A 24,841-nucleotide genomic window follows, 5' to 3' on the forward strand; every position below is an offset into this window, starting at 1 on the left:
GCAGACAGAGACTACCATCAGCTCCATCTGTCAGACTTCCCTGGTGTGTTGTTTATAGTTCATGTACAGCAGACCTGCTTCCACCCATTCCTGTCTGTCTGTGCACAGATAAACGCAGCACAGGCGTGTGTGCGCTTCTGTCTGTCTGCTCTCTATGACACGTCAAGTGTGTCCCGGCGGGTAAGAGGTCAGAGGTTAATAGAACAGGAGCACACGGCAGAAGACAAGCAGAGACAGCTGAGGTGATTACAACATGTCTCATAAATAATACACTGTGTTTTTTATCGTTTTCCATACTGCTTCATTCCGTTCATTGAAGAGATGAAGTCTCTTTGACTCTCGTCTGACACTCTACGGCATCCCTTTGGAGAATACTTTGCCTCTTTCCCACAAGGAAGTCACGGCGCTGGCTTCAGGTGAAGCTTACATTTCTTTCCAAACTCACCAACAACACTGTTTGTCTTCATTATTTTGGGTATGTATGCGAATATTATGTCACCTTGTATGCAGCCCCTCCATGTATAATGGATTTGATGAAGATCCCCAGGTCCTCTCCCGTCTCCCTGGACTTGTTTCCTTTGAGGCTGATGCCGAGCCCCGCTGAGCCGCTGTCATTAAGAGGCACCTCGAACATAAGCTGCTCCTTCCCATTCTCAGAAACAAAGCCCGGCACACGGGACCCCTCATCTTTCTGGGAGTGGGAGAGAGAGTAATGGAGGGAGAAGTGGAGAGACATCGATGAGGAAGAGAGAGGTGGGGCGGGAGTGGGGTGAGGGAGACGAGACAGAGGTCAGCTCATTGGGCTTGAATAGTCTCCAAAAGCTAAACTAAAAGCTTTTCCATTTGAGAGAAACCATCAGAAGGTGCTTTTCAGCTAAATTTCTCTACGAGTGAAAAATTGCAGCCAGAGTCTATTTTCGAAGGAAGAAAAAAAGGCAAAAGAAAAAAGCCATTTGGACTGTCTGCTTTTATATACGCATCTTTTTCTTCTCTCAGCTCAGCAATATCAATAAAATGACCTGTGCATTTTCAAGAGGTAATTGGAGAATACGGCAAACACGGAGAGCCAGGGAGACAAAAGTAGTGAGAGCAGAGGGAATATGGAAAGAAAGACTGTAAAACAGGCAGAGAAACAAGAACGGAAGACTGACTGCATAGATAAAAATGACTATTATAAAGCCAGAGGGATGGTGAAAAACACCACATTATCAACGAAGAGGTATGGCAGTAATGACTAAGTCTGAGACAGAGCGAGAGCGAAAAACACCAGAAACAAAGAAAGCAAGTGGATCCCGACAGATGAGAGCGCGCGTTTGAAGCCTGCGATGGCTCGGTGGGAGAGGTAGCACTGTTGCTCTACACATGGATTACACTTTTTCAAGATGTACAAGTAAACACCATTTAGCAAAAAACACTGTTTTGCTCCGCAAAGGGAAATAAACGGCCATGTGTGAAAACTTTCAGCAGTAAAAGATGAGTTTAGTCTTTGCTTCTAGAACATCTTCTATTCTCACTATTAGACAAGAGAACAGTTGATGAGAGAAAAAAAGAACAAAAAAAGGAGCTTTGCTTGAAGAATTATATGATCGATGATATGATGATGATTTCATTGTTTCATGAACGTTCAATTCCCACTTTTAAAACATCACTTGTTCATTAACATCCATGCAAAGCAACTGCAGTGGCGTCCAGGCGTGGTTGTGGTAATGGACGTCGTGGTGTGTGGTCATGATTTAAAGGAAGGCGCTGAATACTGTGTGCTGCATTGGGATCACTGTGAGGCCGGGCTGTGTAGCATCCAGAGGTGTTTCTTAATGAATATTCAATACTAGATGACATGTTTCAAGAGAAAAAAAAAAAATCAGACAGAGGAAAAGTGTATAAACACTGAGGGTGAAGGTAAAGGATGAACTTTGTGTTTGCCGCTTGTGCACGACTGTGTTTGTGAATATATTTGCTATGTTTAAGTTGTCACTTTCAGTTTTCAGACAGTTTTCTTTGTGTGTGTATATAATCATGTGCACTGCTCTGTGTGTGTGTGTGTGTGTGTGTGAAATCCATGAATAATCGTATGTACTTATAGTAGAAAGTCCACGTCTGTGTGCATGTGCCAAGTTTCAGTCTGCATGTGCCTGTATGTATATGCATGAATCCAGTCTGAACGTGTGTTTCACAAAGAATGCGTGTGTGTGTGTGTGTGGGAGAGAGGGTATGTGTGCGATTGCGTGGGTCAGCAGTGTCAGGTTTAGACAGTGTTTGTCTGTGGGGATTGTAGGTTTAACAGCGTTAAGCCGACACAAAGTCCTCTACTCTGCAGAAAACTGTTTTCCCTGCTGGAAAAACTCCCCCATCGGACTGACTGTCCAGACCTGATAGGAAGCTTCCCGACCTTGGAAAGAACTTCAAAACACCCAGAAGAGAAATGTTAGCTACTTTCTGCACATAATTACACAGAGAATTTATTAGTCTCTCAGAATCTGTCCAAAGTAATGTTCATGATTTGGCAACTTTTCAGTTTTTCAGCCACCTCTACATGCTTCATTTATCCAACTGAATTCTCCCTGTTTTTTAATTTATGATTTCTTTCTCTTGCGCTCAGCACGGGACAGAACCAATGCCAGATTGAATTTAGAGCGGAGGATGGGTGTTGTTATAGTGCAGAGAAGTTTGAAGCAGCAGTTCTCAGCTTGGGGGTCAGGACCACCCACAGGGCTGGGAGATGTTTTATGGAATCTGACAAAAACATGCAAATGTATGTAAAGTTGTTTATCCGGGTGATGAATTCAATTTCCCTGTAAAACAATGAATAACCACGGCCTCCGGGCTTCCTCCGATCCTTTACCCGACAAACAAACAGCCCGCGAGGAAGTTAAAAGAAATCATCATTCGGTGTCAAACCTGACTGTTCTGTGGGTTTTTACATCCACGTGGATGACGACAGGAAGTGCTTCTATTCTGTGGCTGAGCTAAGAAAAACCACAGAATTAGACAAGGCCTCTCTCTCTCATTATCTGGAATTGCTTTAAGCACACACACAGGAGTGGACAAGGCCACAAACAAATCATAAGTGCACGCTGCAATTTCATGGAACATTTCTATTATCTCAGCCTCATTGCTATGATAGGTGGTTATATCTGTGTGTAATACTGAAATAATCAACAGTGGCGTGCACTCGTGTGTGTGTGTTTCCTGCTTGCTGCTATAAAAAGGTGTTTGTATATTTGCTACACGAAGTCTATCAAATCCATCCAGTTATAGAAAAAGCTGTTTGCACAGACGAACCTGCGCACGCTGGTCGTTTAACATTTAAATGGGTTTGCCACAATGATGGATCAACAGGAGGACACGCTATTAAAACGACAGCTCAGTGTCTGTCGCCGTGCGTGAATGGGTGTATGTGTGTTGTTTTATTAAACCGAGCCGGAGGAACGTGTGTGGGAGAAAGATAGAAAGACACATTATGCTGAAATGAGCTCAGAGCAGTAAACTAACACGTGCAAACACTGATGAAAAAAGTTGCCCAAACTCAGCCCTACAGGCCAAGATGAGCTGCAAGGCAGAGAGAAGAAAAAAAGATAAAATGAGTGAGGAGATCAGAAGAACGATGATCATAACTTCACTTATCATCTGTGTGATAAATGTGAGGGGATTACTTCACTACTGCACTGCTGCACGCTTTACTGTCACTCTATCGGATGTGTATTTGTGTTTAAGGACACCTGCTTTCAGCAACATGGCCTTTTAATGACAGCAGCTTGTAGATGCCCTTCCGCCCCACCACGCAGAGAAACTGTGTGAGTTTAAGTGTGTGCGCGCACATGCCTGTGTGTGTGGAAAGCCCCATGCCGTGGAAATGACTGCCCAAGGATCCATTTTACAAGGCCAAACAACAGCACCCGATGCGCTTAAGTGTAGCGATAGGTGTGATAACACACACAGAGACACACAAATGGCCGAGCTCGGTACATTACGGGTTATGCTTTGACTTATGAAAATAACCAGCCCATCACCGAGCACTCAAGATGGAGCCCTGTTGTCTAATCCCCTACCCCGTCTTCTCCAACTATGCCCTAATGGTCATGCTAAAGGCTGCAGTGGGAGCCCCGAAGACGCATTCACAAAGCTACAGAGAAAGAAAAAAAGATGAGGAGACGCATAAAAAACGAAGCAAGAAAAACAAAGACAGATGTCAACCACAGATAACACAAGGAAAAAAAAAAACCTTTTCTCCATCTCTTATTCACTTAGTGTTCCTAAATGCAGCACTTGAAGCACGTCAGGACGTGATTACATTTCATGTGCTTGTGGGATTCTTGAAATTTTTGTATCTATATGGTTAAATGAACATAACCTAATGTAAAATGCCCATGAGGTTAGCAACCCAGTGTCTGCAGCTACAGGACAGAAAGTGCTTTTTTCTTGGACAAAAGGAATTAGTTTCCATGATTAGACGTCTGTGAGGGTGCTGTCAGATGCAGATACAGTACTGCATATTCTGACGCATTGATGTCTACAATCCTTTGTAGTTGAGGTACAACACTGACACAATCTCCCCTGGTGCTGCATGTTAGAGGTCTGTGCATGCAGGGCGAGCCAGCCTGCAGGTCTTATGGAACCCACAGCAGATGTTGGCGGCACAGGGTTTGTTTTCCAAGGCTACAAGTGGTCACGGGCGGTCACGCTGTAATATGGGGTCATGGTGCGCGCTGGGCAGCCTTCTGTTCATGCGCCGAAGCTCCCCACATGAACACCGAATTGCTTCTTGGCAACAGTTTGGAAATCATAGCTGTTGTTTTTCTACGTGTTGAAACATTGAAGGGATGTCCGCCTGGACTCAGAAATTATTTGATGAAACTTGATTGTTGCTGGTGAGTGGGTGTGATAACAATGGGTTTTCAGAGCAAAAGCAGAAATGTCTGAAAGGGTTTGTGTCTGTTCCACAAAATGCAGAAGCAAGAGGGTGCAGTCTCCAAAAATCTAGGCTTGTGCAGATAATCTAAAATAAAAAATGTTCTCTCTATGTGTGCTGACAGACGAAGTGTTACACTGTTTAACAATTAGCCTGAAATCCTGACTGTACACCAACAATGTTTTAACTGATGTGGGATTTTATTTCTATCCCCACAGTCATGGCAACATCAGCATTGTGATGCACCAACTATTCACACGTGTTTGGACATCATTTCTGACTTAGGCCACAGCTCCGATGCAGTCATAAGTTACAACTTATGGCGGGATAACTTGGAGGATCAGGAGGAGCAAATTGTACCGTTTTCTGTCTGCAATGCATTCTCCATGACCGTACACGAACTACCCCTGTAACAGCAAGCAAACTAACGTCACTGTAGCACTACACAATATTCAAGGCTTGCAAAGCAGGTAACTTGACTAAATCTGACATTAGACACTAACGTTATAGTGTTGGCAGGCAAACATATACAGTTAGATAACTTCAGAGGTTCTGTAAGTGGAATGTGTTTCCTTTGGACAGAGCTAGGCTAGCTGTTCCCCCCATTTCCATTCTTTGTGCTAAGCTAAAATAGTCAGCTAAAGACAGTAGCTTCGTATTTAGCTTCTTCTTCTAGACTCTTCCCATCTAACTCTTGGTGAGAAATAAAAAAAAAAGAGTATTTTCCAAGATGTGAAACATTTACTTTAAACTGAAACTCATTTTAAGAGCTTCCTCTATATCCATTTTCTGTTACTCCCAACAAAACACAGGTTTTGTTGGTAAGAATGAGAGCAAAGTCCTGCTATGACAATACCGATACTGATCCTCAGTGGCTTTAACTCGCGACTGACATGCATGAGTGTTTGTGACACTTGTGTGCTGAGGGCGTTAAGACACAGCAGCGGCTTTAGATGATAGGCTGACGAAAGAGCTGAAAATCCTTCAATAAACAGCGGAGAGATGTGAGATGAGACAGAGCCAGAGAGAGAGAGAGAGAGAGAGAAGAGAGACATGATACCCTTCTCGGCTGCTCTCCACTGGGATGATGGCAGCTCCTGCAGAGACACCAAGCTGCCAGGGAGTTTGAGTTTGTGTGTGTGTGCGTGTGTGTGTGTATACACAGGTCTCCGAGGGTGTAACAGATGGGGGATCTACTGTAGTGATTCTGTGAGGTCACATTGGTGACGATATCAGAGATGTAACACACATGCACACAAACAGAACTAGACAACAGCGTGCACGCACGCACACACCACACTGCAGCAGTGATGGATGAGGGATAATCAGAATGAAGAAAAGTGTTCAATAAAGTTGTTTTGTTTTGAATGTGCTCTGTCACCAGCTGCCAACTGTTTACTGATTTAATACGTCAGTGTGTGTGTGTGAGGAGCATCTGGCACTAAGGAGAATGTTTGTGGGAAAAAAAAAAAAGAGGAGGAAAAGGACAGAAGACTGTCTCGCTGCTCATCACATACTGGATGCTAAACGCTACACAAATAGCTCGATGGAATCACACTTAAACCTTTCATTCAATTCTCTGTATTAATAATCGAGTGTGTTTGTGAATGGTTTATATTCATATCCTCATCCATTGTGTTAGGTTGCACTATATTACCTTTGTATTATCTATCATTTGTGTTTGAGGTCTCATTCATTTTTGAGTTTATTCCTGTGTTTTGCTAAACCACAGACCAATTCCAACTTAAAGCCTCCCTGCGCTGAAACACACGTGTGCAGAGGGATGCACGTGCGGAGTGCGACACGTTAGGGCTGCTTTCACATTTATCTGCTGAAGGGGCAACGTTTCTCCGTGCCGTTCTCAGTTTAAGACGTGTACGCACAAACATGGGTTTGTAAGTAGTTTGCAAATTAATTGTGATCCACTGGTTTGACGTGGAAACTGGAAGCCTCCTGCACACATGGACGCTTCAGTGAAGAGGGATACGTCTTGTGTCCAGCGGGTAAAACTGAAATGTTAACATTTTGACTACAAAACCAGGGATGTGTGTGTGTACATTTGAACCTTATTTACATGATCCTTACATGCCGAATTCTTCACACTTGTTGAGTCTGCACTAAACCGTGTGATCTGTCTTTAATGATTCTCCTCGTCATTAAATTTCGGTGTTGTGATATTCAACAGAGCACATTTACGAATGAAAGCAAAGCACCTTTTTTTTTTATTTTTTTTTTCTCTGGGTGCTGGACTGAAAACTTTTAAGAGGCCCTGAGCAGATTGGCATATAGACTGGGGGGGGGGTAAACAAGGAAGTTGTCAGTGACATGCAAGAAGAATTAGACTCCAGGGAAGAACAAGAGAACGGGAGGGAGAAGGAGAGGCGTGAAATGTCTGGAAGCAGAAAAGAGCATCTTTGTTTCAAACATTAGTTTCAAGGCACTAGCCAACTCAGCAGGCGTATGCTAGTCTGTGTGTGAAGAAAATGACTGAAATTTATGTTGTATGTGCGAGTGATTGTATGCGAGCACAAAATGCCTTCACAGAGGGCCAGCACAGCAGGTGGATGTATACTTGTTATATTGTGGAATTTGTATGAATAGGATTGTAAGTCACAGAAAAAGTGACTTTAAGGAAGTGTGTTGGTGTGTGTGTGTAGAGGTGGTGTAATGCCTTTGTTCTACAGCGAGCACAGACATTAGCAGACAGCACCAGATGGTGGGCTAAAATGAGACAACGGAAGAGGGGGAGGAGAAGATAGACAAGATCCTTCCATCATTTCATCATCATCCTTCTTCTGTTTCCTCTCCGTTAACACAAACAAGCTGGCATAAACCTTCACGTCAAATCATTACCAAAACAAAAAAAACAATCTCAGAAACTCTTGCCATATCGCTGTCGAAAGTCTGCTGGAATGCAGCTTAAAAATGCTGGAGCTGTGTTTTTTATTAAGACAACAATGTTAAACTCATAAAAAAAATCTTGAGAAATGACCCCCACAGCCATTCCCATCTGCACCCTCACTGCAAAAAAAACTAAACAAAAAAACTTCAAGATGGCACAACCTGTTCTCTCTGCTTTGGCGGTGGAACAAGCAGCTCCTTGTACTTAAGAAGGCTCTCTCAGTTTTTAACAAATGATGGGAAATGGAGACGTGCAATTTGTTCTTTACAAAGAAAGAATGACAAGACATAAGGCTTTTGACTTGAGAGGTATGTCTTATAGATTTATTTTAGTTTTGGTTCAAGATCTGAAATAAATCAAAGTCATCGTGGAGGCTAATCTCACTGAGACGCTTTAAAGCAAAGTAAGAGCAAAGGTGTATCAGCACACTACATACACTGTGTTGGTTTATGATAAAGGTCACTACTAAACCTCAGGTTGTAACATGAACTGACCACTTCTGGTTCCTCTTGTGGTGTTGATGCCGAGGCGATGGACTTAAAGTACACGGGGGTCTTGTTCACAAAGCAAGGAGAAGCGCGAGTTATACAAACACTTTAACAGAAAATCCAAACCTGTCTGCACAGATTAGTTCACTGCGGCAGGGAGAGATCTAAACAACAGAGTTGGCACGGTCGTGTTGAAGTTTGTGGGAATGTTTTCATGTGAAACACACACAGAAACTTGGAAACCATGACTGTTAGTGAGGTGTCAGAATACTACCAGGCTTATGCTTGATTTTGAGGTGTGAAAATACACACGTGGGGTGAAATTCATTGCTTCAATGCTCTCCCGGTTTTGAATATTGTCTATTTGCACTGTTAACCAAAAGATATATATATATTTAAAAAGCACAATAAGGCCTTAAGGTTTGGTTTAGTTTTGGAAACAAAAACTACTTGGACGATGGAAAAAGACTGTGGTCATGGCTAAAAGAAGACTGTCTGTTGGTCAGAGTCAGATACTTTGTATGTCTAACCTCTCACGCTGACCTCCTCCCTGCTAGCTTTTGGGTGGTGTAACACTTCTCCTGCCCTTGCTCCTTTCCCAGTCTTTTGTTGCTCATGTCCCAACTTGCTTGAAACGTGCTGCTGCATCAAATTCAGAATAAGCAGATATTACAAAATCAATGAAGCTGATCAGGTAAAAGTTTCTATATAAATATATATTTATTTAATTGAGTATTTGTCAAAAAGGATTAGCAATTTTTTGTTTGCCAGAAGAGTTAAGTGAAGGGAGCCAAGGAGCAAAACTCTCACCACTAACACAGCTGGTAATGGATGACTACCACCTCCTGAAATCCCCCCTCCCACCGTGCCTATGTGGGAAGGGGGATTTCAGTCACACTCATAGGTGAATGTGTAACTAATAAAATGCATTAATATGAGTCATGCTGCTCCTCTGAGGGCCTCAGCTCAAGTTCCTCCTCCTCTCTCGTGCTATTGGCTGGTGAATCTGTGACCTTGTAGCCACTCACAGTCCATGATCACAGTGTTTGTGTATTGTGAGCTCTGTATCTGGTGTTGATTGAGAGTTCTACTCAGGGCTGGTGTGTTTGTGATTTTGGTCAAAACTCTGATATTTATTCATCCACATCTGGCAATAAAAGACTGAAATACTAAACAAATGGATTACCCACATTCATCATCTAGTTTTATGTGACTCCCCTCTCACCTAGAACAACTTGGGTTTGTATCACACTACAACACATGTGAAGATGTCTACTGAGGAGCGTGTTCAGAGCTGCACTGTGCAGAACTGCACATGCATTTGTTCCTGAAAAGTGTTATGACTGCTGAACAAACACCATCAGCCGTTAATTAGACAGAGGTGACTTCTATTGGGGTGTACGGACAGGCAGGAGGAGAGGGTGAGGGCAAGAGAGGGAGACTAAGGAGGTGTTGATCGAAATACTGTGCGTAGAAAAACAACTGCGAAAGACAACACGTACGATTTCTCACCTTGACACACACACACACACACACACACACACACACACACACACACACACACACACACACACACACACACACAAACACACACACAAACACACACATCAAACTCACTCAAGACATCACTCCTTTCAACCTGAAGTGAACTGTAGTGGTGAATATTTAATTCTTCTTCATCAAAATCCACCAAAGCCAGAGTGGATTCCTTGCTCCATTTCCTGTTTGCAAGACCACAACATCCTCAGTTTTAATCCCATCCACACACACACACAGATCATCTACTGAGAATGATGTATTCAAGCTGAGCTAAGCGTGCGTTTGAGAAACTGCAGTCTGCTCATGTAATTCATCAGTTTTTGCACTAAACTGCGATGAAGAGTCAAACCATCCATTTTTCATACTCATTCTTCACTTCAGGGTGATGGGCTGCAGCCTCATCAGTCTGCCTTTACACCAATACATCTTGATACATCTTCCCACCACATCTGCTCTACTCTGCCCAGATATCACCTCCCTCGTCCATTTTAATCCAGCAACAACAGCAGAAACGGCAATTCGCGCATTTAAAGAGCGTACTGGGATCCCCAACACCTCTTTACCGGCAGCATCACTGCTGTTAACAAAGCAGTAAAGAAAGCCCAAAAAGATCTTTCTGACACACTCCTCCGGTCTGTAAACATCAGCGCCAGGAGGAACAAACTTCTGGCTGAATGCATTACATTCATGAGCACATGCAATAAGTGAATGAAACACGGATCAGCTCAGAATGAATCTGGAACTGTTTTAGCATTATTATTATCTCACAAAAAAAATACCTTTGCTGTGCAGCTGCAGTAAAACAGACCTTTTCTTTCATTTTCATTTTTACTTGTACTTTCTCTTTTGTCTTTGTCCAATACAAACACACTACATTGTCCGTTTAATAAAAATATAGTGCAACAGGAAGAATCAGCTTTTCAAGTTGGTCTGAGTACACAAAGAGCAGGAACATACAATAGATATGAACAATACAAAACACATTTCAGTATACACACACACACGCACACACACACCGACCGTACACAATTGCAGGCACACAGCCATTAACACACGCAAACACCAGCAGTGTCCTTGAATCGCTGGTTGGTTTAAGCAGCCCTCCAAACAGACAGAGACAATTCAGAGAACAAAACTGTGCCTATGGGAGACATTTCGGTGCGTACTTTTCTATGCAGGAGGACAATGCTCTGACATTTCTTTTCTTGCCGTGAACAAGTGAGCGCGACTGGGTGAGCGTGTGCATGAATAATACTGGACCAAAGTGAGATCAGTTTCCTGACTGGGTGAGTGATATTTTGGTCTAGTGCCCATGTGGTCGAGCTGTATGGCAGCTGGCTCAAAAGTTAAACTGTTGTAGTAAAGTTGGCAAAAGATAAAACCTACAAAATGACTGCGCAAATGAAACAAGTCATCAGGGTAAAATGAACACACACACGAAATGTCTGGTTTGGTAGAAACGAACCCTGACCCCTCCGCTGTTCAGTGTGGCTCATCTGCGCTCGTAAAGTCAAAATCTGACGTGGAAGAAACATCCTGACCGAGACTGTCTGAGACTGTCTGAGACTGAGACTGTCGGCTCGTTTGTTGCCTGAATGTAAACAGAGCAATCTTAATATTCTGTGATTTATAATACTTTTGTAACAATGGAGCTTGAACACCCACCTTCCCTGGTCAATAAGTCGATTGACAGCAGCTAAACTGTGATTTGTTGTGCTTGTATCGTAGTTTGCCTGCAGGTTTAGAAAAGTTTTATGTTTTCCCCAGTTTACAGCAACAACCCATCTGGGGAGCTATAACACATCATGATGGACCGAGGACCGCTACAGTAGCAGGGTACTTGGAGTGAATGCATAACAGTGTGATCAGTGGGGATGTTCAGCCACACTTGGTCAGCACATTAAGACGCCTGCCACGGAGTTCAGACATGCGCACACGGACAGACTGTGGACCAGATACAACACTCACAAATGATCCCAAACCTTAACACTGGAACACTCCGACACACTGCTCCTTTTCCTGTCTGCAGACACAGAATTTCCTATGGGGCTTGGGGTCTCATGCACGAGTGTGAGTGAGTGTGTGTGTATGTGTGTGTGTGTGTGTGTGTGTGTGTGTGTGTGTGTGTGTGTGTGTGTGTGTGTGGGGAACTTCCTGGCAGCCGTTGAGGAAACATCAGTCGATAAGAGCGGAAAGAGACACAAAGGGAAAAGACACACAAAAGGCAGCATAAAAAGAACAAAATACAGAGAGGTGGAAAAAAGACATGAATGATGGGTGGAGGGGAGACCGGAGGAAATTGGGCCAAATGAAAAATGGCGGTCTTATAATATTATAAGAAATTAAGAAAAGCAAGCAACCATGTCAGGTCATTAGCTTCAGCACGACTACATATTAAACTGGTTTTAAGGATATTTTTTCTTCTGTTTTGTCAACTTTAAAGACGCAACATAAAACGTACTGACACTATTAAAAACCTGCAATGGCGACGATATAATAAATCTTGTGAAAACATAACATTTCAGGAAAAAGACTGAAAGCAGATGGCAAGAAGAAAACATTTCTGTGAGGAAAATGAATTGAAGAGTAAACAGTGAAAGGTTAAGACACATAAAACACAAATAAGAACTTTAGAAAAATATATTAATTACTGTCTGTAGTTGGAAAACATATTAGGAGAGCTATAATTAACATCAGTGCATGCAGAGCTGTTGATCATGCAGAGTCAGAATGAAGGAAAAAGAAATGGGAAAATAGAGCAAAGATGAATAGAATAAGTGTTTATTAATCAAAACTGTTGAAATTCATCAGAAACAATGTGGCAGGGAAAAATACGACCAAGATCAGTATAAATCTTCACAGTGGGCTCATTGATTCAGGATGTCCTTCTAGAAAACACTGCATTATATGGTTTCTTGGAGGTTTAAAGGGCGAACATCACCGGACAAGAAAGTGTATCATCTTTATATGATTCAGGAAAACGCCCTCAACGACATTTGGGGTTCATGTCTATAAAAAGAAGCTTTCCTATAAGCTGCTGAGCTGTGCATCTTCCAGGCAAGCCTGTTGATTGGACCAAAAAATTGCAGAATTAGAGGAATGTGAAGACAAAAATTGGCGATGGTTGTGTGTCCCCCTGTTTCTCTCGCTGCCTTGTTAGAAAAATGAGTGAGAATCAATTAATCTTATAACTGGCCACTGAACCGCAAACCAACCAGACAATCGTGTTACATCGGCTGTCAAAATAAAGCGTTGTGATTGGTTCTTACCATCTCTCGGGGCAGGAACATGTCTTCCTGCCGTAGAACCACGAGACACACACTCTCTCCCTGTCGCGTGCTGCGCAGCATACACACCAACTCTTCTTGGCCCACACCTGTGATATCCACACCGTTAACCTACACACACACACACACACACACACACACACACACACACACACACACACACACACACACACACACACACACACACACACACACACACACACACACACACACACCAGGTCAAAACACCAACATTACCACTATTCCTCGTCTCACTCTACTCAACCTAGCCTCCTTATTTCTGATCAATGCCTCACGTGTCTTGTAGGCATACCACAGATGTCCTCTGTTACATGATTGCGTGAGCCAGCTGCCTTGTACCTCCAGTATGCGGTCTCCAGACTGCAGGCGTCCATCTTTGACAGCGGCTCCGCGTGACAGAATGTTTTTGACAAGAATGGGCCCGGGACCGTGGACTGAAGAGTCTCTGGTTACCACAGTAAAACCAAGACCTTCTGAACCTAAACACACATACACAGATACAGAAACACACAAAGACATGCGAGGTGAGGTACAATATGTGAGCATAAGTCACACTGCTCAGACTCTCAACACACAAATATCCTGGATAGCTGTTTACTCCCTGCTTCTATATTTGTCTTCCTCTGGCTTTAGGAATAACATCTTTCTATCCTCACACACACAAACACACACACACACACACCTTTAACTACTTCTGAGAACTTCAACACAGTGTTGTTGACTCAGCTCCTGACTACATATTGTAAATGTGATAAATCAGAGCGTTTCAGAGAATGTGTGTGCGTGTGTGTGTCACTTTAAACCCTTTAGCTATAGCTGCTGCTGCTACAGTATCTGCAGGTGGAGGTTTTAAAAATGGGTTCAGGTGTGGGGCAGAGACGAGGAAAGGAAAATGAGGCAGAGACGAGGAAAAGGTAAAAGAGGAATGAGTGTAACACAGCGGAAACAAAGAGTGAATGTTCTGGAAAGAGAAGTGATGAAGATTAAAATAGTAATCAGCCCAAAACACGTGCAGACAGAAACGTGTGCGAGAGTGCGCATAAACACACATGCATGAACGAAATGAGAGCACACACAGGCAGAGAGACCGGTTGTGTGTTTTATAGACTTCATTTAGTCTGGTCTCTTTAGCAGAGCCAAGTCAGCACTTTGGTCCAGTATGAATTCATATCAGCAGAAATGAACAGATCAATAAAGACTTAATAGACCCTGAAGAGGGGGAATCAGGAAGATGGAGAGAGGAAGGGTGAGAGGAAGGAGAGTCAGCCAGGGAACAGAGAAAGGAAGCTTTATAAAAATAAGCACAATGCAGGGCGAACAGCAGGAGAAATAAAGCAGGTCAATTCCATGCATTCAGAAGATGGAGAGAAATAAAGAGGGTTAATAATGTGCACTCAGAAAATTACACTGTGAAAGAAAAGTGCGGAAAGCTGAAAAATACTGAGATAAAAAGAACAGATGTGACTTGAGAAACTTTTTTTCAGGTCGACCTGAATCTGTTAAAGAGAGCTGCTCTTTGCATATAAACAACATGTCAATTTATGGTATTAACGTCATGGAGGGGCATCTTTCACCCTAAAGACAATCAACTTTTGAATGAGTAAGTGTTTGAGATTAACTAATCTAAAGGAAAATGGCATCAAAAGATCAAATATAAGAGAACTGAGAGTCTTCTGAAATATTCCCACTCATCAGGAAAGAAGAACACTGCCGACCTGAGGCCTCTCTGAAAAGACGCCTGAGTGAGGCTCCGATCTGCAGCCAGGTGTTCCTCACCTTTCTTCAGATCGATCCTCAGTCTTCGTCCTCCTCTCTTATTGGCCACCAAGTTGGAGAGGGCAGGACTTTTCTTGAGGAGGGGGCTCTCGCTCCTCCCCTTGGGTGTCTGGGTGGAGAATGTAGAGCATTTTACAGCATTAAAACACATTAACAAGTACAGCTATAAGAGAAGATGTCCACAGCAGCTGAACACTTTAAACGCCCCATTTGCACATTTGAATTGCCCCATTTTGTCACACCTGCATAATTTCTAAACCCTCTGGACTTCACTTAGCTCGTTAGCTGCAGATTTGAGCCATTTTACACACAAGACATTTAAGAAACTTTCAGTGAGTTGATATTTGACAAGCTAAAAGTTGGTGAAACTTGGCTCCAGGATCTGTATCACAGAATCAAAGATGAACAGTTGGTTTATTTGGACTCTTTAAAAAAAAAAAAAAGAAATAAGATGATAATCAGCTGTTGCTAAGTAACTGTTGCCTCTCTGCCAGCTGTTTTTCAAATGTCAGCCATGTCACCATGGTGATGTTGACGACACAATTACATGTGTTTGAAAAAGGAAAAGACTTCAGAGCTCTGGGAAAGAAGTGGGAGCCAAGTTAAAACAGTATGTACGAACTGAAGATGTCCTCACAGATCCAAAGCCATGAAAGAAGCATAGTGTAGAAAGACTGAGAGTAATTGCCATGAGTAATATTTTGGCCTTAAAACATAAAATCATGACATCTGAAAGCTTTAAAGCATTTAAAATTTGACCATGTTGGAAGGAGACGGCTCTGGGAGGCATGACAGCTTGTATGTTCTCTAAGAAAGCTCCATCGGTTTCTTTATGATGCAAATGAATGTTGTAAATTTAAAAAAAAAAAAGTGGTAATTTATACTGAATATAAGTTCTCAGAGTCAAGATGCGTCTGCTGTCACAGGCTGACTTACACTAACAGCAGCTTCCACAGTGGCAGCTTCCTCTGCCAATCGCGTGGCTGGATTCTCACAGGGCTTAAAGACGGGTTTGGCTTTGACCGGTGGAGGAGGCTCTTTGGTCTTGGCAATTCGGGGGCTGCTGTCGGAACCGGCGCCGTTGCCAAACAGCTGACCAATCAGACTCCTCTCGTAGCGGTCTTTGTTGGAGGAGGGAACTACCTCCAGGCGGACAATGGGGGAACGCATTGCCTGACGGAACACTTCCTGGGCTCTGAGAGAAGAGAGGGAGGTGAGTGATTGGTGCAGAGGAAGAGAGGGAAGAGTAGAGTTTTAAGTAAAGTATGTCTACATATGGCACACATTTACCTTTAAAGCTAATTACGCCGTTAATCACAATTACATACAGTGTGTCGCTATCAATCTCTGACAAGCAGAGTCATTATCAAAGGATATATAACTCAATTAGGAGAAAACTTCTAATACAGGGTACATGGTCTAAACCTGATCACAAATGATAAATCAAAAGAGCTCCACCTGATTGAATATAAATCCAGTGGAGGACTTTCAAAAGTTGTAATAGGCCGTAGCATGTCCCAGGCTCATACATCTTTACTAAACTGATTTTAAGTGGCTGTCAATTCCAAGACTGATGAGTATAGCTGTAGCTAACAATTGTTTTCATTGGCAATTATTCTTTCCATGTGTCCAACTGATTATCTAGCCTCTTAAATGTCACAAGTAATGAAAAAGCCCATATTTCCATTTGGAAGTTACAATGCCAGGGAAAAGTAGCAGATCTTCCTGTTTGAGAGGCCATCATTCATTATCATCTGAGGGGCATTATACTGTATATGACCATTACATTAAACTGTATACTTCCATCTATTCCTCTCTGTTTTCCCATTTGTCAGTGGTCACTTCTGCTTCACTGTCTCTGCTGCTGTTTGTTAATCGTCATGAAGTGAAGGCAGGACAGAGCAGGAGATGCAGCACAGAAGCACGACACCTGTTACCGTAGGCCATTATAATCTCATGATCTATAAAAGAGACAATTTTGCTGAGAATTAGTTTCTATCAGATTATACTAAGTAAATTAGAGGGACCACTGTGTCAGAGGCGATTGGTGCACACCATCATTCACCTCAGATAACTGACAGAGGAAATCCTGTTTATTTAAATTTTATTGGATTACACTCCTATTATTTCCAGCCTAGTTATTAGATGTACAATGATTATAGCGTTTCTGTAACTAGAGACTATGTTTAGTACGTGATGTATGAAGGATATACATGTCTGAATATATTAGATATGCAATATTAATACTTTCAAATTCTTTGATAATATAAGAGGGGGACTTTTAAACATAACACTGTTGGTAAAATGGCTCTGTAGGAAAGTTTTGACTTCATCAACAGAGGAAATCAACTCTGTGCTTAAGGTACATGTCCTGTACATTTACGACAAAATGAATTTACACTTCGCATGTATGTATTACGCATGCTTAAATATACCTGTGAGTCTTAGCATACTTAAACTCCACTCGCGAATATAATACTGTATGTTGTGTGTTTAGGAGATAATACAGGCTTAATTGTAATTGAATGCACCAAACTCCCTGAGCAGGTAACAAATTAAGGGATTATATGATGCAAATTATGAATTCACCAGTGAAATTTACTAATTTGCGTGCACAAAGCATAAAAACCCCTTATACCTGGAAGCAATCATAGAGTGCTATGCGACCCATTCATATTATTCTGCATGTAAACCCGAGGGCCAACTTCTGTGAATGAGGCACTAAGTAAGAACTGTGTCTAAGTGTGTGTTTGGGGATGGGTGGCCACCTCTTCTTCGCTCTACTCAGACAGGATTTGCATATTGAAACCGTTAAACACACTAGGCAGGCGAAGAAAGTGCTTGTGTCACACCTTGCTGAATGATATTTAGAGTGATTTTCATTGTATGAAGATCACAATGGCGAACAATGAAACTAGATGTGAAAGCTGTGTGTGTTGATGTCTGTACGGGGACCATTGTGCACAGATGTTATCATTATTGTCCCTGATTGGACGACGTGTGCAGGCACATTTGTGTAAAAGAGATATTCTAATTAAGCAGGCTACCTCAATTCAGCTGCCAAACTGGGACAATGGAGGTGTGTAAGTGTGTGTGGACACGGCGCCCACAGGGATCAGTGGACTTTCAGTGGCCTACTTACATATACTTCACTGGACCAGGCTACACATCTCAGTACACCTGCCATGACAGAACAATACTGGCGAGTGTATGTGTGTAAGATCAACCTCAAACCTGTCAAATGCTAAGAAATGGCTAGTACACATGAATAAGAGCAGCTTGTTTAATTCATACGGACACCTGTCTGTATTTGTTATGATGCATATACATATGTGTTTAAGACCAGCGTGAACGAGTGACAAACCCAGAGTGTGTGTGTGCATTGGGGTTTGTGAGTGAGTGCACATGGGACTATACACACGTCTTTGAACAATAGGTGCAAACCCCCCACTGGTGATAATCCATTTACCTACAGTACAGCATAAAATACCTCACATATAATCTTATTAACCACACTGAACGCTGGACGAGGACTATTGTGTCGACTGTATAGACACTGTAATGTGCTGTAATCATTATAACATCCGCATCAGCCCTTGTAATCTGTGGCAATCTTTTTTACAGGTGTGTCTTTTGTCATTTTGACACTCTGTAATCATGTTACATCCCCCAATACTCTCATGTTAATGTACCTCTTTTCTAGTGCTTCAGTGGAACAGTAAGCAAACTCTACTGAGAAACACACAGACACGCAAAGGCCACGTCCAACACACATATACACACACACACACACACACACACACACACACAAAAACACAGACACACAGATGAATTTGGAAGCAACGCTCTCCAAACATCTGCCAAGTGCCTTTTCTGCTGTTCTCTGATGGCAGTGCAACTGTGATATATAAGCCGTCTGACAATGGAAAGGGAAGCGAGACACACAGAAACATAAGCAGCAGAGAAACAGGAAGAAAAGATGAGCCAGAACTGACTACAAGTGGTTTTAGACATGAAATGAATCTACTTACATTTACACTTAAGGGTCTTTTCTCCTGATATTTTAACACAGGGGACACATCTTTTAATTTACATCAGACATGTATGTGTTTTTTCTCACGCTGGCAATGCAGAGAGTTTTGGTTCCTATTAAACTTCACTGTAATAGTGTGGAGGAGTGGGTGAACTGACCCTTTAAATACATAAATAGGACCAAGAACCCTACACTGATCCAAAATCATACACTGAAAATATACCACAAGCGGCAGATGGAAAAATGGTCTTGATTATATAAGGCCGCTCTGTACTCATAATAATTAATGAAGCTGATGAGGTTAAACATCAAATATATGTCAAAAAGGAAAACAAATTATCACATCCAGTTGTAGTTAGGTTTTACAGTGTCCCAACTTGTGTGGAATCAGGGTTTGTGTGTGGATCTATATCTATATATATACATTAGACATACTGTAGAGAGAGATGCATTTAATTTGCTCTCTAATATCCTCTTATATGGGACGTGCTTTTGCAGGTATTCGACTGATCTCAGAGGCATTCCTTTGATGTCTTAGAGGCAGCACACACAAGCAGTATTACACTCACTGGCTAAATGTCTTGTCCATGAGGTCAGTGTTGTTGATCTTGACAATGCACTCATCCTCTTGGAACAAGCTCTCCTTTCTTGAGCGACTCTCCTCCTCCACTCCTCGAATGTACAGACCGAGAGACCTGACAGGGGAGAAAGGGAGATTTAACGGATGTTCCTATCACCGCACTGCATACACAAGCACACCCACTTTCACGGAGCGACTTTCAGTGTGTGTCCCTGAAGACTGGCGCATCTGAAGGGGTTGCCCACAGAGACCGTCCATATGGTTTACTTGCTATGTCAGATATACACCCTGTCTGTTTGTGCTCCGTTGTGGATTTGTATCAGTGCTTATATGATCCACCTTTGACTGATAAAAGCCAACCTGGGAGCACAGCAGTCACATGAGTAGATAACAAGACAGAGAGGTAGAACAACAACGATAACATGACAGACAAGCTCCCGTATAAACAAGATATAAAGGTGAGCACACAAGTAGATTAACGTGATAAAAGGATTTTGAGGCATTCAAATTTACAGTAAGATGGTATGAGAGGCCGTTAAGACTATGTCTGCGCCATTTTTCCTTCATGTTGCCTCAAAACACACTTTAACAAAGCGGAGGTGATGAAACTGACTTCAGCTGCAAAAGCATAAAACTGGGTTTAGAGATGACAGGGATGATGGTAAATCGTGGAAAGAGATGGAGGAGGTGTTCGGGAAAAGCGAGGGAAAAGAGAACAGAGGGAGAGAGGAATTTAAGGAGGAGATTGGCAGGGTCAGGTGAGTCATGAGAACAGCCATAAAAACTCATCCTGCTTTCCTTTAGGAAATCCCCGTCCACCGTCTGACTGTCACACACCCAAAGAAAAGCCCTACATAGCTGTACAGTTTTTCTTCCTTTTCTTTTTCCCCTCATTGTGTGTGTGTGGTTGCGTGTTGTAGAGCCAGGGTTGACAATTCCAAGTGCAGAACAGGATTATGAGAAAGTAACTCTAGGATGTACCATAGCTGGGAAACAGATAAGACTTTTTGAGGTTAAAGGGCAAAATTACACAGATTGGTACATATCTGGTGTTTTTGTATGCATGGATTTGTGTGTGTGTGTGTGTGTGTGTGTGTGTGTGTGTGTGTGTGTGTGTGTGTGTGTCTGTGTGTCTGTGTGTCTGTGTGCACACAACTCACCGTCCACTGAGGGATGAGCAGTAAGGGACCACATGGATTCCCAGGGGACTGTCCTCTCCCAGGATTTCCACTGTTCTGGTCAAGCTGGTCGCACATACAATCAAAAACAAGTGCACCACAAAAATCAAATCAGTGGGAAGAAAACAATACAGGTAGATATTCTGAACTTTGATTTAGCACGACTACTGGAAAATGAAACTGCTGAGTGGAAAACAGGCCTGTTGTATATTTCAAATATGTTACACTATTCTGTTGTAATTATGAAGAGTGTCGATGCCAGAATGAAGACAAATTAAGAGACACATCTAACGCAGAATGAAGGATTCTGTCCAATATTTTAATTGTAGGTACTGTGCAGTTTTTCAAAAAAAAAAAAAAAGTTCAAAAAATTATTTTCTGAATCACACAAAAGCATTAAACATTGCCAAGTCCTGTGGGAACTTGGCTGTGTAACGCCGGTCTATCGCCCATTTTTGCTTCAGAGACACTCTGCATAACGATTAAGCAGCCAGGGACAAATCTGTGACACAAGCTAACATTAACTGGAAAACAAACAATATGGGCATGAAGACTTCTGATCAGTCCTTCCTCACACACACACACACACACACACACACACACACACAGAAAACATGACGCAGAGACAAACAGGAAGAGAGAAAGGGACCATCCCACAGAGAAACCACAGGAACAGAAATGCAGGGAAGGTCTCACACACAAACATAAACACACAGAGACATCTGAAAAAGAAAAGAAAATAGCCCTGAAAGTGTGTGTCTCCTGGGGAGAGTCTGAAAAGCAGCACCCTGGATTGACACATCACTTTCCATGGATGTGTTCGTTGTGCTAAAAATACTTTTTGTCAAGGACTTAATCCATGTCTGTGAACCCAACCCTGAGAGAAGGGAACGCCGACAGTCCATTCAAAGTCAACAAAACTACAGACTGCTGTGTGTGTGTGTGTGTGTGTGTGTGTGTGTGTGTGTGTGTGTGTGTGTGTGTGTGTGTGTGTGTGTGTGTGTGCGCGCGTGTGCACATTTGTCAAAACTTTTTTGTGCCACTCATCTTCATGGGTTTCTTCCTCCCTTTCAATCTCTCACTGTCTCTGTCTAGTTTGGATTATTCAAGTGTGTGTCTGCTTTACATTCTGTCTGTGTTTTAATGTGTGTGCGTGTTGAAGTCTTTGTTTGTTTGATTAGTTTATCTATCAGAGCACAGCCATTAATCCTCCGCTGACCTTCTCTCTGCTCCCTGTGTGTGTGAGAGAGTTTGTCTGAACTTAGTTTTGTACTCTCTAGTTCGACCCTCCTCTCTCTTTGTGTCTCTGTCTCCCTCTCTCTCCCTGTAACACTGTCTGCTCATTTTGTCTTCCCCTCTCTCTCTCTCTAGACCATCCATCCATCCCTAAACCCCCATGAACTGATAGCAGTACAGATGCTGATAAACTCCAGAGAGGGTGGTTGATTATGGCGGGTGGCAACAGGGGAGAGATGCAAAGTGCAAAAACAAGTCCTCCCTCTCTGTTTGTCTCTGTCCCTTCCTCTCTCTCTATCTCTCTCTCTCTCACACACACACACACACACACACACACACACACGACACAGTCTCTTTGTCACTCAGCAAATTTGAGTTATTCCAGACAATGGGAGACAGGGGACTGCAAGAGAAGGGGAGGGAGAGAGAGAGAGGAAGGCAAGGACAGAGGGAGGACTGAAAGGTAGGCAGAGTTTTGGGAAGGAAGGTAGGATGCAGGAGAAAGACGGAGGGAAAGGGTAGGAAAGGAAGGAAGGAAGCAAAAGAAGTCGAAGGCAGTGGACAAGGAAAAAAGATGGAAATAAGACTAAAATGTTGCCCCAAGTCCATGCAACATACTATTTGTAAACATGGAGTGTGCAGTGTGTTCACACCGGAAAAGTGGCAAAATCAAGTTTACTCAAAACCATCAGCAAGCAAAGCTACTCATAGCAAAAAAATAAATAAATAAAATTGTGGATGGTGGTTAAAAAGCTTTATGAAACAAAAATAAATTTTATAACATTTTTGAAAATGTAATATGCAGTATGGATTTGGGACACACCAAAGGTGACTACAGATGTGCTCACGGCTCTCTGAGGCTGTCCTTTGGCATAGCTAAATGCTAACGTCAGCATGCTAACATGCTCACAATGACGATGCTACACGCTGATACAAAGCAGGGAATGCCAATCATTTTTAGCATCTAATTTTGAAAAGTCAAGAGAGCATCAAAGTCATGAGGACGCATCATCTGCTACCGATGAAAGACGGATAAAGAGAGAAAGCTGGGAGGGAGAGAAAGAGAAAAGAAGGTAGGAAGTGAGGGAGGTCTAGAAGCAAGACAGTGAACTGAAGGGAGGAGGAGGCACTGAATTAATTAGACCAGGCTAATGAATAACATTAATATGAGAGGAAAAATAACATTCACCCCTCCCTCTATCCCTTCCTGCTGCTGTGCCTCTGATCTCTAACACTCCCACTAGAACACACACACACACACACACACACACACACACACACACACACCAAAACGCACGCACACACGCACACACAAGCACTTGAGATCCATTTGCGTTCCCTTTTTTTTTTTTTTTTTTGCTCGTGTGAGATGTTTGACAGGCTGCATCGCTGCAAAAAATGAAGTGGGGGTGAGAGAGAGACATAATGGGTGAGACTCGAGAAAAGAGAGGGGGAGCGCAGCGAGAGAACAAGAGACTGAGAAAAAGAGCCCAACACACAGAGTGGGAGAGGAGCAGCGAGAGAGATGAAGAGAGCAGGTGTTCTCTTTATCCACCTGCCACTTCACTGATCCTCGCTATGAAAGACAGAAACACAGAGGAGAAATAACAAAAAAGGAGGATGTGCATTACCGAACCACTCTCTTCCTCTCGCTACATTTCACCCTCTTCTCATTTATCATCTCGCTTTCTGTCTCCCTGCATTTCTTCCAAAGCTGGCCTTCACAGTGCAGAGATGACGGAAGTAGAGAGAAAGTAAACCAGCAGAAACGTACAATACTGCTAAAGGTTAACGTGTGTAAATATACACAGCTAAACATATTCACACATACTGGAAGAAAAACTCTCTAAATAGAAGCTTTCTGATGAGCAAACACAGCTTATGAACATACATAATAAAGTGTAGGTAAACTATGTTATCTTCACTTTGTAAAAAGTGAGAGTATGAAAAGTATCTGGAGGATTAGTACACAGCTACATTATGTAAATGTGAGGAAATCAATAGCGAAACACCAATAAGAGAGATTTAACTATCTGTGCCAACTGCATAGGTGCTGCTACTCTAAACGCGAACAGAGGAACTTAATGAAGTGAGAGACGTAGAAATAGACCGATCAAGAGGAACAAAGGCAGAAACTAAAGGGAAGAAACACAAGAAGGGATGGGAGGGCGAGATGGATAGATAAAGTGATACAGACTAAAGTATCCATCACAACAGGGATCCTTGCTGTTGATGAATAGAAGCGTTAGGTCCCACAATAACATCTGAACAGACTCAGTTAACCCTGGAAAACCCATTTCACATCCAGTTTGTCTTGTGCATCCAGTGGAACCCATTTACCTTTTCACCTCCGAGCCTCTAAAACACCTCCAACGCGGTGCCTTATTTCACAAAAGAAATATAATATGTTGGCAATGCTATTTCAATAAACCAATTTACAGTAAATCTGTTTGCCTGTATAAAAAGCACATTTTCATTCAAAGGTAATGAGTTTTCCGGTGACCGTGCTGTGTGGTTAAAGTTATGATGAGTATTTATAGGTGCAGCTTCACAATCAAAGGCGCACACGCACACAAACACGCATGCAAGGAGGACCACGACACAGCAGTATACACACACACACACACGCACACACACATTCATTTAACGTATGCTTTACTGTTCCAATATTTATGGCCGCGTTCCTCGACTCATTTTGGACTTTTTTTGCAATTTCAAGGATCGTTTCCCCGGCGACCATAAAAACCATTACATCACTTTTACATTACTCACAAGTGAGATGGTTGGTGTGTGCGTACATGAGAGGATATGTGCCCCCCCCCCCCCCAAAAAAAAACAGTTCTTGAGAAAATCAAACTGCGCGTGGGGTGTGTGTCTTCAATAACGACCTTT

At 42.5% G+C, this 24,841-nt stretch overlaps 1 protein-coding gene across 3 annotated transcripts in view; it reads right to left on the reverse strand.

Annotated features, from left to right (window-relative positions):
* The window catches only part of LOC143330157 (partitioning defective 3 homolog B-like), a 186,221-nt gene that overhangs the window by 105,029 nt on the left and 56,351 nt on the right, over nt 1–24,841 (reverse strand). For all 3 annotated transcript variants that reach the window (XM_076746438.1, XM_076746437.1, XM_076746439.1), the window contains exons 6-12: nt 20,696–20,779; nt 19,525–19,650; nt 15,859–16,117; nt 14,923–15,031; nt 13,486–13,625; nt 13,108–13,236; nt 500–691 (exon numbers count right to left, since the gene is read on the reverse strand). In XM_076746438.1, the coding sequence (XP_076602553.1) occupies nt 500–691; nt 13,108–13,236; nt 13,486–13,625; nt 14,923–15,031; nt 15,859–16,117; nt 19,525–19,650; nt 20,696–20,779 (1,039 nt within the window). The remainder of the gene's footprint in view (nt 1–499; nt 692–13,107; nt 13,237–13,485; nt 13,626–14,922; nt 15,032–15,858; nt 16,118–19,524; nt 19,651–20,695; nt 20,780–24,841) is intronic.

This window comes from Chaetodon auriga, chromosome 13 (assembly GCF_051107435.1).
Source record: "Chaetodon auriga isolate fChaAug3 chromosome 13, fChaAug3.hap1, whole genome shotgun sequence".
NCBI classification, from domain to species: domain Eukaryota; kingdom Metazoa; phylum Chordata; class Actinopteri; order Chaetodontiformes; family Chaetodontidae; genus Chaetodon; species Chaetodon auriga.